Below are 17,428 nucleotides of genomic sequence, written 5' to 3'. Positions count from 1 at the left end.
AAGGATCAAGCCTACACTCAGAACCTCATATCATGTTTTATGTGTGTAGTTTTCGAGTGAATATAGAACAGCAGAATCTGGCGCGCTCTAAACCTACGAAGTGCCCCCCTTGGGTTTCACAATGACCGTATATAAACTTTAATATAGTATGACTCGAACGTCATTGACGCTTGCACAGTGATCTTGGGGCGACCTCTAGTGGAGTATATATCACATGTCGCATCAGAGAAGGGGATTTTAGTGCGTATTCGCACATGCGAACGTCCAGATTTATGTCTTTTTTAACTACTGCAACCGAGTTGCATCTCTTTATCTGACTTTCCTTTTATGTGTGAGGCCACGCCTAAATTATTTTCAGGGAAAGCAGATAATAAAATTCCGAACCAGCCTTTTCATGCTGCTGGACAATGATTCGGTGATTCAGTAACACGACCAGCACAACAACAATTAAGTACAGTGACTCAGGGAGGGTTGTCCCGCATTGTTCCCATTCCTTCTGACTGGCTGACAGGCAAGGCTACTTTGTTGGACGCGTGTGTCACAATGCTAAGGCGGTGATAAGCAAACAGGAACTTCTGGCATTGCCGAGTAAACGAGTAAACGAAACAGAGTTTCGGGTGTTGAATCTGCTGTGCTTCTTTAATTCTTACGGGACTCCTCATGGAGCCAACAAATCTGCAGGTAGGTTAAAAAAATCACTTTAAGGCTGGAAAACTTCGTGTTTCTTACGTGTTTGCAACTTCTTCTCATACTGGAGGGAAATCACAGAGTGTTTCATGTTTGCAGTTTTGCAGGTTTCGTTTTGACACGGTTGACTTTGTTGATACTTTTAGATCCGTGCTTTGTTTTCTAAGTTCTCTATTTGTGTGCCTCGTTAGGTCACTTCCAGAGCTAACTGCATCACTGCCCCCAAAGTAGGGTTGACATGAGCGCCGCAGATTCAGATGCAGTTCATGAAAGAAGTAACGAAGTGTTTTAGTCAGGGAGTGTGGCTAATTATAATAAGTGAACTAACTACTTTTAATAATGTATTTTTCTCCTGTTTGGTAAATCTGATGAAGGCAGTAAATACCCTCACCGGCCACTTCATTAGATAAATCTGCTCAACTGCTCGTATCAGCCAGTCACACGGCAGCAACCCAGTGCATTTAGAGGCAGTGTTGTGCAAAACAAAATGATAGCCCGTATTAAAACGGTCGTAAATGACGTGTTGGTTTATAATCTGTGGAACAAATGTCAAATCTGTCTCTCGTGAAGTCATTCTGAGCCACAACCAACATTTCTGTCAAGAGGTAGAAGCTGCAATCAGTTTATTGGCAAAGTGGCTTTTATATATCCTTTATAAATAGTCTCACTGACACTAAAAAGTCATGTTTAAGAGTGAGCTGCCTAAGAGGGCAGCAGAGCTGACAACAAATATAATGGTTCTGTAAAGACTCTTTTAGTCACTGCTATTTTAAAATATATGATACAATTAAGCAGACTCATAAAGATACTTACAAAACAGGTCATTTCTTTATTTTATATATAACCACCTGACAAATCTTGTTGACTGCAATCTATTTAACAATACAAGAAAATGCATAACACATAAAAGCATCTGATATCACTTTTTGACACAGCAGCGTTCAAACTGGGCATCAGAATGAGGAAGAAATGTGATTTACGCAACTCTGAACATAGCGTAGATGTTGGAGGCAGACTCGTTGGTCAGAGTATTTAGTGGGATTTCCCACACTGGAAACACCTTGTTGATGGCCAGACTGCTTTTCATAGATAGGACAGCAACAGTAACCCAAATAAGCACTTGTTACAGCCAAGGTACGCAGAAGAGCCTCTCTGAACACACAACACATGTCCAACCTTGAAGCAAATGGGTTACACCAGCAGAAGACAACACCAGGTTCTACCCCTGTCAGCTAAGAACAGGAAAACTGAGACTAATTCTCATGTGTTCACCATAACTGGACAAAAGAAGATTGGAAAAATGTTTCCCAGTCTGTATCCGTATCCTCCGCCATTCAGGTGGTACGGTCAGAATTTGGTATAAATAAAATGAAAGCATGTATCTGTTCTTCCTTGTATCAACAGTTCTGGCTGGTAATGGTGATATAATGGTGTGTGATATTTTTCTACAACGCTTTGCATCAACTGAGCATCGTTTAAGCACCAGCATTGCTGCTGACCATGTCGATGCCTTTATGTCCAGAGAATAATGCACTTTGTCACAAAGCTCAGATCGTTTCAAACTGGTTTCTTGAACATGACAATGACTTCTCTGTACTTAAATGGCCTGCACAGTCACCAGACCTTAATCCAGTAGTGCACCTTTAGGGTATGGTGGAATGGGCAATTTGAATCATAGATGTGCAGCTGACAAATCTGCAGTAACTGTGTGACACAATCCCGTTATTATGAACCAAAGTCTCAGAGGAATGTTTCCAGCACCTTGTTGAATCCGTGCCATGAAGAATAAGAACAGATATGGAGGCAAAAGGAGGTACTTTACTAGCAAGGTGAACTTAATAACGTGTCCGTTGAGTGTATATTGTTTTTCATAATACATGAATGGGTAGCTAGAGGTGGATGGTGCACATTAGCCTCTGCTAATATTCCACATAGTTTTACATTGTAATGTTCAGTCTGTTCACACAGATGAAAGACAGTACAGTCACATTTTATTTATGAGATTTCTTTTAGAGATTGTCAGATAACAGCAACCGTATTGACTGATTTTCACTGGAAGTTTTGAACAGGCAACACAAAATTGAAAACACTTCTATAAATTCAAGAAACATTTCCAGCTACAGAATGATAATAATGCATGGAAGTTCATTCTAATAGAAAATTCAGGCCGAGGTTATGAAGGGAGCTCTCAGGGTGTCTATCTGCAGTGTGAACCTGATGGTTCATTACTTCATAAATGGTTAATACCCAGCACAGGTTAAGAGAACACACTGACAAATTACAGTTTCTCAGTTAGTCAGAAGAGAATGTGTGCATATTGATTACCAAATTTATTATAAGATGGGTAAATACAGTTGGGTCATCTTTAAAAGCCATGAACTTTTTTGGATTTTCACATGTAAAATTATCAGAATTTAATTATATTTTCCTTTACATTTAATCAGCTTTGAAACTGCCCAGTTTATGCACTAGCTCAAAGCCTCAATGTTTTTATTATTGTTAGTGTTCTTTCATAATCCATGTTTCTGACTTCAGATAGTGAAACATCAGGATACTTCATAGAACACTTTGGTGTTATGACCTAAGTTTAAGGTTCATAAATGAACTATACTGGTGGATTTAATAGAAACAAAAGGTCTGAACTATTGATCCATGTCCTGTCGTTTCAGAAAGCTATTGCCGTAGCACAGAAGGCCTCAGAGGAGGACGAGGCTGGAAACTATGAGGAGGCCATCCGCTCTTACCAACATGCTGTCAAGTACTTTCTCCACATTCTGAAACGTGCGTCACCATTGTGGCTAATATCACGCAGCTAATATCACCCTAATGTTATCTGAAATATTACAGTATACGCTGTCCCTTCACTCTGAAGGCGGCTGCACCCCATTGGACATCAGTGAAGGAATACACTCAGCTGTTGGCTGAATTTGGCTGAAACATAAACAGCTACATAGTTTTAGGCCGACACATTTTTTCAGTTGTCTTATTTATAGCTGTACGTTCCTAGTTGTGACATGAGATGTTTGCTGAAACCAGTTTCATTGTTGTTTTCTTCTTTCAGGTGAACCTCAAGGTAAAGATGGCAACCAGAAGATAAGAGATAAATGTAAACAGTACTTGGACAGAGCGGAAGAACTACAGGAGTACCTAGTGAATAAAGAGGTCATTACAGAAATGACAGCACAAAATATTCCCTTTACAAATGGATCATGAAAAAATTAGTGGGGTGGGGCAGTGTGAGAGTCCTGCCTATCACTTCAAAACTTCAAGTGACATTTATTTGTTGTAAAAAACATAATCATAACATAAAGAGGACAAACCACACACACACCACATGACAGCAACACAAAATGTATAGAAATGTGAAAAAGTTCATCCATACCCAGTCTTCACTTTAAAGTCTTAAAATACAAGGAGTGGAGGAAGTTAAGTCAGAAGGAGTCAAATACCTTGGGTCAGCCATTCAAAGCAACTAACAGTGCTCAAGAGAGGTGAAGAAGAGAGTGCAGGCAGGGTGAAGAGGGTGGAGATTAGAGTGATTTGTAAGACAAGGTTAGCAATAACAGTAACAGAGAAATGTAAACTGCTATGATGTATGTTTGGATGTGTTGTCATTGATAAAAAGGCAGGAGGCTGAGCTGAAGATGTTAAGATTTTAATTGGGAGTGACCATAACGGAGAGAATTACGAGGCTGAAATAGTTAGGACATGCGCAGTTTTTTGTTTTAGAAAAAAGGCAGCACTGAATGGTGGCAGTTACTGAACTGCATCTATGACCTGTGTTTACGATGACTGTATCGAGGCTACGTCTTGACGTCATTACATTTCGTGCACGCGAGTATCGACTTTTCAATGCGGAAGTATCCTCCTCGGCTCTGAGAAGGGAGCGTTCAGAGATACGAAAACACGAAAAGAAGTCAGCTTGAAACCTCGTTTTCGTGTTTACAGTCTACGCGTGTGGCTGATTTCTTAAGTAGAGTGTTTAAAAAATAGTTTACTCGCGTGGTGTTACGTTCGCTTTGATTACTGGTCAAGTGATCCGCCGTTATGGCTGCCAACAACAATTTACAGGTAAGTTGGGGGACCAACCCCAGAGGAGGCTAAAAAATAGCTAAAACACGCCATAAAAGTTCTTTAAACTTTGAAATAAATTGGCTACCGTGTACTAGGTGCTAGTAAAAAACACTTCGGGGCTAGTTTTTAAGGTTTGCGCTTGGTTTCAACGTTTCCATCGGTGTTAAAAAACACAACATTAGTAACATTAGCTGCTAATTAGCATACTTGGCTAGCTTATCCTACAAGACGTCAGTTTTGTAGTAAGTAATATACTGACCACTCAAACCTGATACTATGGCCCATGTGAATTATAAAGATTCAGTTTGGGGGTTTTATTTCGTTTCTGTGTTGTTTTTTTCAGCTGAATTTGTGCCGGAAGCCTCATAATATTAGTGAGTTGCTAACAACTGGACTACAGGATACCTAATCAGCTTAACGTTGCTAGCTACTTTTAAATGGCTTCAGAAAAGATATCAAAGATATTAAAGAGCAAAATGGGGTATTCTGGGTTGTTCTCTGAAGGTGTAAATTCTGCTGAAGTTGCTCTTTATAGATAAACTCACTAAAAGGAAGTGAAAGAAAGCTTTGACTGTGTATTTGTGTGTGCGCGCGCGGCGTCACCTCACTGCACAGGTGAAGCTTTACAGTAGATTACGACCACTGTGTATATTTAGTAACGTGAGCTTTAGGGACAATAAGTAGATTGTTTTAATATCATTATTATTTCCTCACTCAGTTAAAGTTCCAACTTTATGTGCTGGCACTTATCCCTTTCTTGTCTTGATGTTTATTTTGATTATAGATATGTGTCTCATAATCCAAAGACATGACTTGTAGGTTGTTTGATCTTTATTCTTTTGAACAGCCATGAGTTTCAACTGAACTAACATTGTCCTTTGTTATTTTAGAAAGCCATCGATCTTGCCAGCAAGGCGGCTCAGGAGGATAAAGCCCAGAACTACGAGGAGGCTTTACGCCTATACCAGGCTGCTGTTCAGTACTTCCTTCATGTGGTGAAATGTGAGGCATGAGACAGCACAATGGCACATGTGTGATAATCACAGAAATCATAGTTTGATAATAGTGATTGATACCTGTATGTTTTTGTGGGTCAGATGACAGATGACTTCATGTGACTTAAAAAAACGTGGGCCGTTTTGTACACTTTGATAGTAAGAATAATGATAATAGTTGTTTAATTTTAAAAGTACTAAAAGAAGGGTTTCGTTTTAAAGCAAAAAGTTGTTGAATAATTTTTGTCAATTTGTTTTTGTTTTGTTTTGTAATATGTGTGTGTGTGTGTGTGTGTGTGTGCTGATTTCTGACAGATGAAGCCCAGGGTGACAAAGCAAAACAGAGCATCCGGGCAAAATGTGCAGAATACTTGGACAGAGCAGAAAAGCTGAAAGAGTATCTCAAGAAGAAAGATAAGGCCCCTGCTAAGCCTGTCAAAGAGTCGCAATCTGATGACAAAGGGTGTGTTAATGGGCGGGGCAGTAGAGCAAATCAGCTCATGTGATGCTGTTAATGTCATATGATTGGAAAATCAAGATAAAATATGCTTTTGTCTCCAGAAATGAAAGTGACGAGGGTGATGATCCAGAGAAAAAGAAGTTCCAAAATCAACTCTCAGGTTTGTAACATTTCTTAAATCTTTATATTAATATAAATCAATATAAAGACCACTGAAACCTGATGGCTTCAACCTTCTGGTGTTGCATGCTTGTATGTTAAACCACTCTGTATAGTATGTATATTTTTGCATGTTTATTAGTTTAAATATAAGGCTTATCAGTAATGTACTGTTTATCTTTTCCCAGGTGCAATTGTTATGGAGAAACCAAATGTTAAATGGAATGATGTTGCTGGTTTAGAAGGAGCCAAGGAGGCGCTGAAAGAAGCCGTTATACTTCCAATCAAATTCCCCCACCTTTTCACAGGTAAATCTTTGTGAATAAGAAACCCACTTCACTGCGTGGTTCTTAAATGATAGAAGAAATATTTGTGTGTCAGAGTGTAGTAAGTGGTGTTGTGGTCATACTAATTTAGATGAAATTACCTTTTTGCTTGACTGACAGGAAAGCGAACTCCATGGAGGGGGATCTTGCTCTTCGGCCCTCCAGGTACTGGAAAGTCTTACCTGGCTAAAGCAGTCGCCACAGAGGCAAACAACTCAACCTTCTTCTCAATCTCCTCATCGGACCTCGTCTCAAAGTGGCTAGGAGAAAGTGAAAAGTGAGCAGCAATTCACAGAAGCACAAATTAACCATATGATTTTACTTTCTATCATATAATGTGGAATATTGGAATATAATATACAAAATTATGCTGCAGCCAGTTTTGGCTGCCATTTCATTTCCTTAAAAGCTTTCCTTTTGCTTCCCAGGTTGGTGAAAAACCTTTTCAGTCTCGCAAGAGAGCATAAACCTTCTATCATCTTTATTGATGAGATTGACTCGCTGTGCGGGTCCAGAAGTGAGAATGAGAGTGAAGCTGCTCGCCGTATTAAGACAGAGTTTCTGGTTCAGATGCAAGGTAAGGGTGATTACTAATTATGTATAAATATTAGGAGAAATGAATGTTTTCTTTCAGTAAAAAGTCACTCAGGTTGAAATATTTGTGCCAGTAAAGTGACTTTTCTATTTCAGTATCTTTCTGTATTTTAAAATTTTACTGACACCATGATGGGATAACCAAATGTATGTAAATTGTTGTTATAATCAGGTGAATGACTATCAGGTACTTTGGCAAAGCATTCAAAATATTTAGGTTACTGAACACTGACCTTAAAAATGAAAGAAAATCATACCTCATACATCCATCTGTTATAGCTTAAAATAAATAATAGAGCTAAGTTACCTTTTAGGTAAGAGTAATTACTAAGAAATATTAAAGTTCCCACTTAATCCTGGATGGCTGCATAAATCGTGTTCACAGAAATATGAACAGTGTAATTCAATCTGGTCTAATTTAGAAGTCATTCAGTACAAATTTTTCATAATCTGCTTTGAATCTGGACTTAAACTCCAGCTGGTTTGATCCAGCTGCACAGCTGATATGTCTCTAACCTATGAAGTATCTAAGCATCCACTTCTTTGCTCTTTGGCTGACCTTTAATAGAAATCTTATGTGATTGCAGATTTTTAGTAGGAGGTGTTTGACAGTTAGAGAAGCTCATATTTAATTTGCACTGATTGTGTTTTTGTACAGGAGTTGGAAATGACAACGAAGGCATCCTGGTTCTTGGTGCAACAAACATTCCGTGGACTCTAGACTCAGCCATCAGAAGGAGGTAATCATTATTAGTCATTTATAGTTGCTGTTCAGCTGTCATTTGCCTGTGTGCGCTCACTGAGGTCAAATAAAACCATCACAGATTTGAGAAGAGGATCTATATCCCACTGCCTGAAGAGCACGCCCGCGCCTTCATGTTCAAGCTCCATCTGGGCTCCACCCCCAACAGTCTCAATGAAACTGACTTTAACACTCTGGGCAAGAAGACGGACGGATACTCAGGAGCAGATATCAGCATTATTGTCAGAGACGCTCTAATGCAGCCTGTTCGAAAGGTCCAGTCAGCAACCCACTTCAAACGGGTATGCCTTTCAAAATGTCTGTTTAATTCTAAACTGTAGCATGTTGTGAATGTTGTAATTAAATATTTAATTTCAATAAGGTACGAGGTCCATCAAGAGATGACCCCAAAGTTACTATAGATGACCTCCTGACTCCTTGCTCACCGGGTGATCCTAACGCAATTGAAATGACATGGATGGAAGTCCCTGGGGAGAAGCTGCTGGAACCTGTGGTATCCATGGTAGGAATATTAAAACCCCAAATTTTTCCACACATTTCTGTATTGGAACATGTTTAAATCTTCTTTATTTTTTCTTTTCCTTTTTCCCACCCTGTTTTCAGGCTGATATGTTGAGGTCTCTGTCCAATACGAAGCCAACAGTTAATGAACAAGACCTGGAGAAACTGAAAAAATTCACAGAGGACTTTGGACAGGAAGGCTAGGTTGGGTGATTGAGCCAAACCAAGCCAAACCAAAGCAAAGGAATTGTAATTGTGTGTCTTTACTGTTCTTGTCCCTTTCCCCCTCCACCAATCTTTCTTTCTCATCCTAACCATTCACATGACCGCGAGGGTTAGTCAACTGGGTGAGATTACTATATGTTTTGCCAGTCTTATAACCACACTAAGGGTGCAAGACTCTGTTTTATTTGTTATTCACTATTTTCCAAAGAAGATTAAAGATTTCCCACCTACATCTGACTTGACTAAAGAATCAACACAACTCTGGAAGATAATTTAACTTGTTCATTAAAGTTTTCGATGAGCAAAATAGTCATGCAAATTAGAGAAACTAACTGCAGTTATTCTAAGTAAGACTTGAAAACAAAATCATTTATTTTAAGGAAAGTCTTTCTCTTGTACACCTCAGAAGAAAAGGACTTAGTCTCTATTTTTTAAATAAGAAACAAGCATTTTATAGGCTATGTGGTACTTTGAGGAACATATATATGAGTTCAAAGAATATTTTGTGGCATTGTTGGTGTCATTGGCTCCCAGTGGTGGATACAATTTAGAGAAAAAGATACTCAGAACGAGCACTTCATTAGCCTCTGTGACAGTTTTGGATTGTTTATCCACTTTCAACATAAATGATGATTATGTTTATTCATTTGAAATAAACATGGCTTTTAGGGTGGATCAGTAGTGGTGCCAGACCAGCATTACTTTCATTTCTCAAGAACTTGGTAGCTTTGAATTGCTTTGTCTCACAGCTTGTTTTTTTTGTTTGTTTGTTTAGGTTTTTTTTTTTTTTTAATACCTGTTGTACATATTTTTTATTTCTGTCCACAGGATTCACTAATTATCTGTAACAGGAACCGAAAAACAGCCTTATATTATGACAGCTTTAGCACCTCACAGCTAATAAGCCACGTGAAATGTTGAAGTCTCATACTGATGGCTCAAACGGAGAAATCTTGTGTACTTGACAACATAGAATGCATTTCCAACCATGAACTTTAAATAGCCATAAGTGGTAGTGTGCACCGTGTGCCTTCTACAAAAGTTGCAAGGGCCTTTTTTGTTCCAACTGAATGGTCATTTCTATTGGTTTATTTCTAAATTTCTTAGTCCTACTGCTAATGTATCAAGTGAATTGTCACTACAACTAAGAAATGTATATTACTTGTACATTTCGTGTAAGTTCTTTTAGAGACTATATACAACCTTAGTCTGTTTCCCTTCAGAAGTGCAAACTGGTTTTTGATGCGGAATATCTTCATTTTACTGTAAATGTATAAATATATATATAGCCAACTCTCAAGCCTTTTCTTTGTGAAGAGGTTATCAGTGCATATGATTTTCTGTTTTTCATTTCGACAGTGTAAATAAAAGGTAAAGCAACAAAGAGAATCTGTTTACTTTTTTCCTGTAATGGATCAACTGTGTTGTTGCCAGTAATTTAAGGTAGAAATGTAGTTTTTTAAAAAAAGTCACAGTGTCAGCCTACCTGATGAATGTGTCAAAAAAACTGCAAGTTCATTTGGGTGCGTAGCTATTGCTCAAGCGGAAACTACGAATAAAAGTGGTGGTGAGTTGCATTATGGGAATTGCTGTTCAAGCCCGATGAGCCAACGTTGCAGGTTCCAGAGAGCAACTGCATGCTTTAGAACTACAAGTACCACGTAGCACAGTTCGGCGTCCGCTAACACTTCGATTTGTTTTGGTTCATGTAGACTGCGCTTTGTCACGGGGGAGCTGAGGTTCACCGCTGCACTTTAACCTGGTTGTTACACGTCTGTGACCTACTACCGAGCTCTGGGGGAAAAAAACTCCTCCTCCGGGGTTTGCGTTTCGCCGCCCCCCTCTTTCAGCACCGCCGCCTACCTCGTAGCTCTCTTATCGGACCCCCAGAAGCTGGCCTGCTAGTTAGCAAACAAGCTAACGATTGCCAGATTTCACCCATGTCCTCTGAAGAAGGGTTCAGCTCAGCGATAACAGATTGGCTTTTTATCAATACCTGGTGGCTCCTTCTTCCGTTCATCATGCTGCTTGTTGTCGCTGCCTTCATCGTTGCTTTTGTGTTGCTGTTATATATGATATCGCCCCTCATTAGTCCCAAGCCTCTAAAATTGAACGGGGCCCACGTCGTGGTAAGTATTACGGTTTAGCTGGCTGGTAACGGTCGCTAACGGCTACTCATACCTGCAGGTTTAAGTTGGCCTAGCTGAGTTTAAGGTTAGCCATAGCTTTATATTTACGTTAGGTGGCGTATTCGCACTTGGCCTACGGGACTACAAGAAGTCGTAACTTTTTTTTTTCCTTTTCATCGTTTTTTTTTTTTTCAATAGTAGCTGAGTTTATTGCGAAAGTCAGGTGTCTGTCGTGACACGCCCACATATGAGCTAAGGAATATTGCTTTAATTAATGCGTCAATCTTACTTCACAACCTGTTTTATACTTAGATAAAGTATAATCCACTGAAATAAAACCAGTACAGTAACCACCAACTTTAGGTAATTCAGCTTGGTTAATGATAAACTTCGCAGGCAGGCCACTAAAGGTAAATATTGTTTGCTTTACCTTGATGTACCTAGTAAACTCTCAGAGACAGCATTGTGGGGTTAGGATAATTTTATTATACACTAATGCTAAAACAGTAGCAAAAATGACTTTTTAAACCATTAACTTTATTAAAGCTGCATTACCTTTTGAGAAACGTAATTAACATTTCCATGTTAACCGGTGCCCCAGTCTGAGTTGTATTATCATTTCCCCTATGATTGACCTTTGATTTAGGTGACAGGAGGCTCCAGTGGGATTGGGAAATGCATTGCTATTGAGTGCTACAAGCAAGGAGCGTTCATCACTTTGGTGGCGCGAGACGAGGTAAGCACAAACATTCAGCAGATCCTACCTTCGTGTGTAACCTCATCAACAGGCTGTTTGTTGTCAGAGCGCCTCTGATGTTAAACACAGTCAAACTCTAAAGGTGAACTTGTTCCATGTCACTCACGTGCAAAAGTGCACGTGAGTTGACCCGCATAGAAGCATTATTACATGTTTTCATTTAGTTGTGGAGTTCATGACATTCATAATGATATTTGCAAGCTTTTGTGTGTATAACAGTAAACATGCATTTTATTTTTCCTGTAGGAGAAGTTGCTTCAGGCAAAGAAGGAAGTGGAGAAATTTGCCATCAATGACAAGCAGGTATGGGTTCAGTATGTAGTTCAGTAAAAGATGCCTCTTGTTAAAGAACTCATTAAAAGCATCTTCTACGTGCATAATCTTTCACAATCTTTCCTGCACACATTTTCCAGATGTGTAGGCTTAGAGAAATGATTAAAGTGAAGATAAATCATTAAAAACGTTGCATATGTAGGTTGTGAAAAGTGATTGCATTTTGCATTATTAAGATCTTGGTTTCCTTATTTAGGTGGTGCTCTGCATCTCAGTTGATGTTTCCAGTGATTACAGTCAAGTGGAAAACGTGATAAAACAGGTAGTGTTACCCTCTAATGGAACATAGCTTTAATAATTAAGAAGTACAGCAGTGACTTTTTCCTGTCGTGCAGGCTCAAGAAAAGCTAGGTCCTGTTGATATGCTTGTGAACTGCGCTGGAACTTCAGTTTCTGGGAAGTTTGAGGAAGTGGAGGTAGATCGTTTTAAAGTAAGTACCTGCGGTCATGAAATTCTTTAAGTTCCAAGGACTTTAAGCTTCTCATAGTGGTGCTAAAAACTGTTTATAAGTATACAATTATTCATTGCTGATAATTGCAACAGGGTGAAAGATCAGAATAATAAAGCTGTGTTGCAGGGGGTGTTGGGGTTTTTTGTTGTTGTTTTTTTTGTTTGTTTGTTTTTTCCAAATTTAATCACACATGAGAATGGTTTTTCCTAGATTAAAATGGGCCTTTGGTTAGGTGAAACACATTTGGACTGGTCAGTGTATTTTTCCATTACTTCTGGGCATTTGCTAATCATAAATGTATTTTATGAATGAGCAAATTAAATCCTCCATAAATAAATGATTAAATAGATTTTTATAACCTGAGGTGGAAGGCCATTATATTCTTTGGGAAGCTTCACAATTTTTTTCTTATATGAATGGAAAAACCTGCAGAGAATTTAATAGGTTTGATCGAGAGCATTCATTTCTTTAAAATTACTTAAAATTATTGGCTGTCGACATAATAAATGTGCCCCAAAGCAGGAATGGGGTCTTTTGAAATGAGCGTCATACATTAAGTTCTTGTTAGAAAAGGTTTGATTTGTGACTTGGTAAGAAATCGTCAGAATTTTTGAAGAAGTGGCTAAATTTATGGCCTGCTGTGAATCAAGACACTGTGAACTGCTCAGGTTTTAAAGTGACTGAAGCTGCCTACAATAATGTAATGTACCATGGACACTCTGGTTATAGTATGTATTAATGTAGCCTTCGTTTCTAGAAATTGATGGAAGTGAACTACCTGGGCAGCGTTTACCCAACACGAGCCGTCATAACCACCATGAAGGAGCGAAGAATGGGCCGCATCATGTTCGTTTCCTCCCAGGCGGGCCAGATTGGTCTGTTTGGTTACACTGCCTACTCCCCATCTAAGTTTGCCCTGCGAGGCCTTGCAGAGTCACTGCAGATGGAGGTATGTGTTTTGCAAAAATGGCCTACATACATGCTTGAAGCAATTCTTAGCATTCCTTAGCATAGAATACGAACGACATTCCACGACCAGAAGTAGGCAGGACTGAAGATAAACTTTTCTCAATTTCCTTCAACTGAAGCGACTACCAAGGAGAATGACATTTGATCTGGGAATAAATGCATTAGAGGTTCACCTAAACAGCCAGAGCCTGGAGTGTCCACAAGCACCCAGCCATCATATGCAACAAGCATATCTCTTGCAGTGTGTTTGCAGCTTGAGTGAAGATGATGATAAAGGACATTTCACTAGCGTCAGTGCTGTAATGATTATACTTTTTCTACGTATAGGTAGCATTCAGGCGAACTTTTATTGTCAAAGAGCTGTTGAAATGTTAACGTATGTAGTTAGTTGTCATGGTCTCAGTAGTGGAATTGCTAAGGCAGTTATTGCTTTGTTTTCCTTCTGCAGATAAAACCCTACAATATCTACGTGACTGTGGCATACCCCCCTGACACTGACACTCCAGGACTGGCTGAAGAGAACAAGACAAAAGTATGCAACAGTACAGAGAAATACGTCCTTTTCTTACTTCCTGTTTTTTTTATGTAAATTTTATTGCTGCTTAAATGCTTGTGGTCGTACCCCCACCCCTCTCTCCCTCTCTCCCTCTTTATCCGCTTTCCTCTCCCAGCCTCTGGAGACCAAATTAATCTCTGAAACCTCTGGAGTTTGTCAACCAGACCAAGTGGCCAAAATCATTGTCAGGGATGCAGTGGTAAGAAGCTCGAATCACATTCAGTGCCCAGTTTAAAAATAAGATGTGTGCTCTGTATTTTGTTTGTTTTTTCCTTTGGCAAATGTATCTGCTTGTTTTTCTTTCATCTCACAGCAGGGGAACTTCAACAGCTCTGTCGGTCCAGATGGTTACATGCTATCAGCGCTCACCTGTGGAATGTCACCCGTCACCTCCATCACAGAGGGTCTCCAGCAGGTACAGCCCTGTACATGATATGAAATTGCAGGAGGCAGCGTTCCTCAGCAGATCTGCAATTTTAAGCCTAACCTTTTTATTTTGAAATTCCCGCACAGATTGTCACCATGGGATTGTTTCGGACCATCGCACTTTTTTACCTGGGGAGCTTTGACAGCATCGTGCGCCGCTGTATGATTCAAAGGGAGCAGTCAAAAGCGGCCAATAAGAGGGAGTAACTGCAGCCTTACCTTCACCACACCCCGATGCCCCCAACCCTTTACCCACTGCCCTCCCAGCCAGTCCCTTCCTCCAGCTGTACAAGTGCACAACCATAGGTGGGGGTGGGGTTTGAAAAATAAAAGGCCATGTCAGCATTTCTGATGTCAACTTTAGCAGATGGAATGGAAGAAAGTGGCAGATGTTTACGTGTCTACTCCACAGACTTGATAGCCATTTAGATGTATTTTTTTCTCCCCTGGTGACTTCAGTTTAATGTGTCCACCTGCTTCTTTTTGTGGAAGCAGCCTTACTTTAGAGGAAAGAGGGGTGACTAAAAATCCCACAGCCTGGGTTTTTTTTTTTTTTTTTTTTTGTTCCCACAGAGAAGAAAAGCAACAGCCCGTCTAACCGGTTGTGCCAAATATGGCCTGAATTTTTTTTTTTTTTTCCCCACCAGAGGCTATAGCGAAAACAGAATAGTTGTTACTCTCTTTTTCATCATATTGTGCCGCATGTATCAGAGATTTCCATCTTTTAGAGAGTTTTTACAGTTTTCACTATATAAGCCCTTTCTTTCCCACCTTTTACATACTTCAGGTCTTTGCAGGCAAAGATCCTTCCCTTTTTTCTCTCTCTCTTTTTTTTTTTTTTTTTTTTTTTCTTTGACTGAATAACCTCTGTGTTTAAAAGCGGTCGTGACCCACAGTGTTTTGTTTATGCTGCAGGATATTTTTGTTTGTGTTTGTGCGTGAACTGAGGTCATACATTATACGACAGTACTCTTCAGTGATATCAAAGGGCAGGAGAGAGCTTGTTATGTTTGTCTTTAATTTTTTTAAATCTATAATGCATAAAATAATCTCCACATATTATCATTATTATTAATAATAGTGATAATATTCCAAAACTTTACATGCAGCGTTGTCGCTGAAAACCGTGTGATGTGAAAGTGTGTTTGCTGTGACTGAGCCGACCACCTCCGGAAAGAGTAAAGCCATTCAAAGTTTTTGTCTCGGGAATAAAGACAGCAAAAACGTTTTCCTCGTCATTCCAGCTAAATGAAGAAAGTAAAGCAGGTACTATGGGTTGAAGCCATGAAGTCGTAAGATTAGGGTGGGAGGGGATACACAAACAAATAAACCAGCACATAATTTTAAGTTTCACTCGTGCACTTGTCAGTTTAATTTAAAAAAAACAAACAAAAAACACTAATAAGTTGCTAAAGGAAGCATGAAGCGTATCATTTTTTACTTGCAGTTTTGTGTGTCAGTGCACATTCTCAGCCACCCCCAGTGAAGATGCATAATCTGTCAGGTTGGTGTAACTCAGAGATGGGCGCGACTCGCTGGATCGAGTCATGTCTCTGTACGTCTAGTGAGGGCGCTGGTGAGTCATCTTATATAATGGCCAAACTTTTGGAGGAACAAGAGTGGAAGTGTTATCCCTCATCTCTACGATGCTCTTTTTTTGTTGTTGTGTTGTTTTGTTTTTTACATGCACTGACGCTGTCGTGCACTGCTGGGACTTCAAAACTCTCTAGATTACAAAATATCGATTCCCTTCTGATTTGTGTCAACTCTTAGTTACCATCTGACTTTCTTATTGTTTTGGATGCAAAAGGAAGAAGAAAATACAATGTTGACTCTTGCAAGTCTTCCTTTGGTCCAGTCGGAGAGAATGTACTTTATAGCAAAGCGATACGAATCAGAACGTAGGAACATTATTTTTTAAATACACCAATATTTGAATGCCAAAATGTGTTAAGACAATTTCTTGAGATCGCAGCACATTTCTTTGTGGTTTATTTTGATGTCGCTGCTCTTTTGATCTTAGTGTTACTTAATAAAAGCTGGATAGCAGCATGTGGCCCATTCTACAGCCTTAAGACGTGACTACTGATGAAGCGAACGCTATGAGAGTGGACCCGTCCGCAGAACAATGTGACTTCATACATTAGTGGATGATTGGTTTACCGGGTGATTTTTTTTTTTTTTTTTTTTTTTTTTTTTGTGACTTATTTGGTGTGAAATGCCAACTGTTTGGGGGGTTTTGTGTGTTTGTGTGTGTTTGGTCAATTTCTAGTGTTTCTATGACAAAAGAAGCCTTACTGAAATCCAAGACATGAAAGTGAGAATGGATGACTCATGTTTGATGATGTTCTCATTTGATATTGGTTAAAGGCGTACTGTCCCGCACTTCAGAGCTTTCCATAAATGTACATTTATTGCTTTAAGAAGGTTTTTCTTTTTTTTTTTTTTTTTTACCTTGAGGTAGCAACACATTGATGGATAGAACATGTAGCTCATGTAAAAGCAGTTTTGTTTTCACTAACACAACTTTAAGCTATGCAAATCAAGCCTCTGCTAACAATATGTTTAAACATACAGTAAAGATTTAAGTTCTGTAAGAGTCACGCTAGTTTCCCTCGTTTAATGGTGTCATTGTCGGATGCTCAATGGATTTAAAAGTCTTGAACATGTCATACTGCACTCTTTGGTTTCACGCTTTTTTTCTGTTTTCTTTGCTTTATACTCTTTCTGCCAAAAAAGCTTAACACCTTCACCTTGTGTGCCATTGAAAGAAAATGTGAGGAGTGGAACATTTCTTTGTCTTATTTTCTTACATGATAAACTAAATAAATACCTGTGAAGAAAACCTAAATCCTTTTACTCCTGGGTGTCCTTGTCTCTTCTTAAATTGCTCCAGACCTCTTAGACTGAACTTGCCTTAAGAGGGGGGGGGAATTAAATTAATCTCAGTATGATCGAGGTTCATAAGTTTTGACAGTGCAGGGTTTGTGGAGGACTGAGGACGTTAAGTATTCTGTTTGAT

General features: G+C 39.2%; 2 protein-coding genes across 4 annotated transcripts; both read left to right on the top strand.

The window, feature by feature from the left end:
* The first annotated feature begins 493 nt into the window (after positions 1–493).
* On the top strand, positions 494–10,168 carry vps4b (vacuolar protein sorting 4 homolog B). 2 transcript variants are annotated; one of them, XM_005476342.4, is made up of 13 exons: positions 494–681; positions 3,357–3,468; positions 3,749–3,849; positions 5,652–5,763; positions 6,072–6,219; positions 6,318–6,376; positions 6,564–6,683; positions 6,822–6,978; positions 7,130–7,278; positions 7,954–8,035; positions 8,120–8,339; positions 8,420–8,560; positions 8,662–10,168. In XM_005476342.4, the coding sequence occupies exons 1-13, from the start codon at positions 661–663 to the stop codon at positions 8,761–8,763; spliced, it is 1,524 nt and encodes a 507-aa protein (XP_005476399.1). In that variant the 5' UTR covers positions 494–660; the 3' UTR covers positions 8,764–10,168. The 2 variants fall into 2 exon arrangements, with proteins under 2 accessions (XP_005476399.1, XP_005476400.1); XM_005476343.4 differs by lacking the exons at positions 494–681; positions 3,357–3,468; positions 3,749–3,849 and adding an exon at positions 4,191–4,758.
* Positions 10,169–10,380: 212 nt separating this feature from the next.
* Positions 10,381–17,257, top strand: kdsr (3-ketodihydrosphingosine reductase). 2 transcript variants are annotated; one of them, XM_003438129.5, is made up of 10 exons: positions 10,381–10,913; positions 11,560–11,649; positions 11,917–11,973; positions 12,200–12,265; positions 12,339–12,434; positions 13,213–13,404; positions 13,873–13,956; positions 14,096–14,179; positions 14,294–14,395; positions 14,494–17,257. In XM_003438129.5, the coding sequence occupies exons 1-10, from the start codon at positions 10,725–10,727 to the stop codon at positions 14,611–14,613; spliced, it is 1,080 nt and encodes a 359-aa protein (XP_003438177.1). In that variant the 5' UTR covers positions 10,381–10,724; the 3' UTR covers positions 14,614–17,257. The 2 variants fall into 2 exon arrangements, with proteins under 2 accessions (XP_003438177.1, XP_005476394.1); XM_005476337.4 differs by lacking the exon at positions 10,381–10,913 and adding an exon at positions 10,941–11,323.
* Positions 17,258–17,428: the final 171 nt, after the last annotated feature.

This window comes from Oreochromis niloticus, linkage group LG18 (assembly GCF_001858045.2).
Source record: "Oreochromis niloticus isolate F11D_XX linkage group LG18, O_niloticus_UMD_NMBU, whole genome shotgun sequence".
Classification (NCBI taxonomy): domain Eukaryota; kingdom Metazoa; phylum Chordata; class Actinopteri; order Cichliformes; family Cichlidae; genus Oreochromis; species Oreochromis niloticus.
The sequence above is the reverse complement of the archived record's forward strand: the minus strand, read 5'-3'. Positions and strand labels throughout refer to the sequence as shown.

Coding starts and splice junctions, on each gene's coding strand:
- vps4b (XM_005476342.4), top strand. CDS start 661: ATGGAGCCAACAAATCTGCAG. Junction 3,850..5,651: donor AGTACCTAGTGAATAAAGAG/GTCATTACAGAA, acceptor TTGTTATTTTAG/AAAGCCATCGATCTTGCCAG. Junction 5,764..6,071: donor CTTCCTTCATGTGGTGAAAT/GTGAGGCATGAG, acceptor GATTTCTGACAG/ATGAAGCCCAGGGTGACAAA.
- kdsr (XM_003438129.5), top strand. CDS start 10,725: ATGTCCTCTGAAGAAGGGTTCAGCTCAGCGATAACAGATTGGCTTTTT. Junction 13,957..14,095: donor CTGAAGAGAACAAGACAAAA/GTATGCAACAGT, acceptor TTCCTCTCCCAG/CCTCTGGAGACCAAATTAAT. Junction 14,396..14,493: donor TCACAGAGGGTCTCCAGCAG/GTACAGCCCTGT, acceptor ATTCCCGCACAG/ATTGTCACCATGGGATTGTT.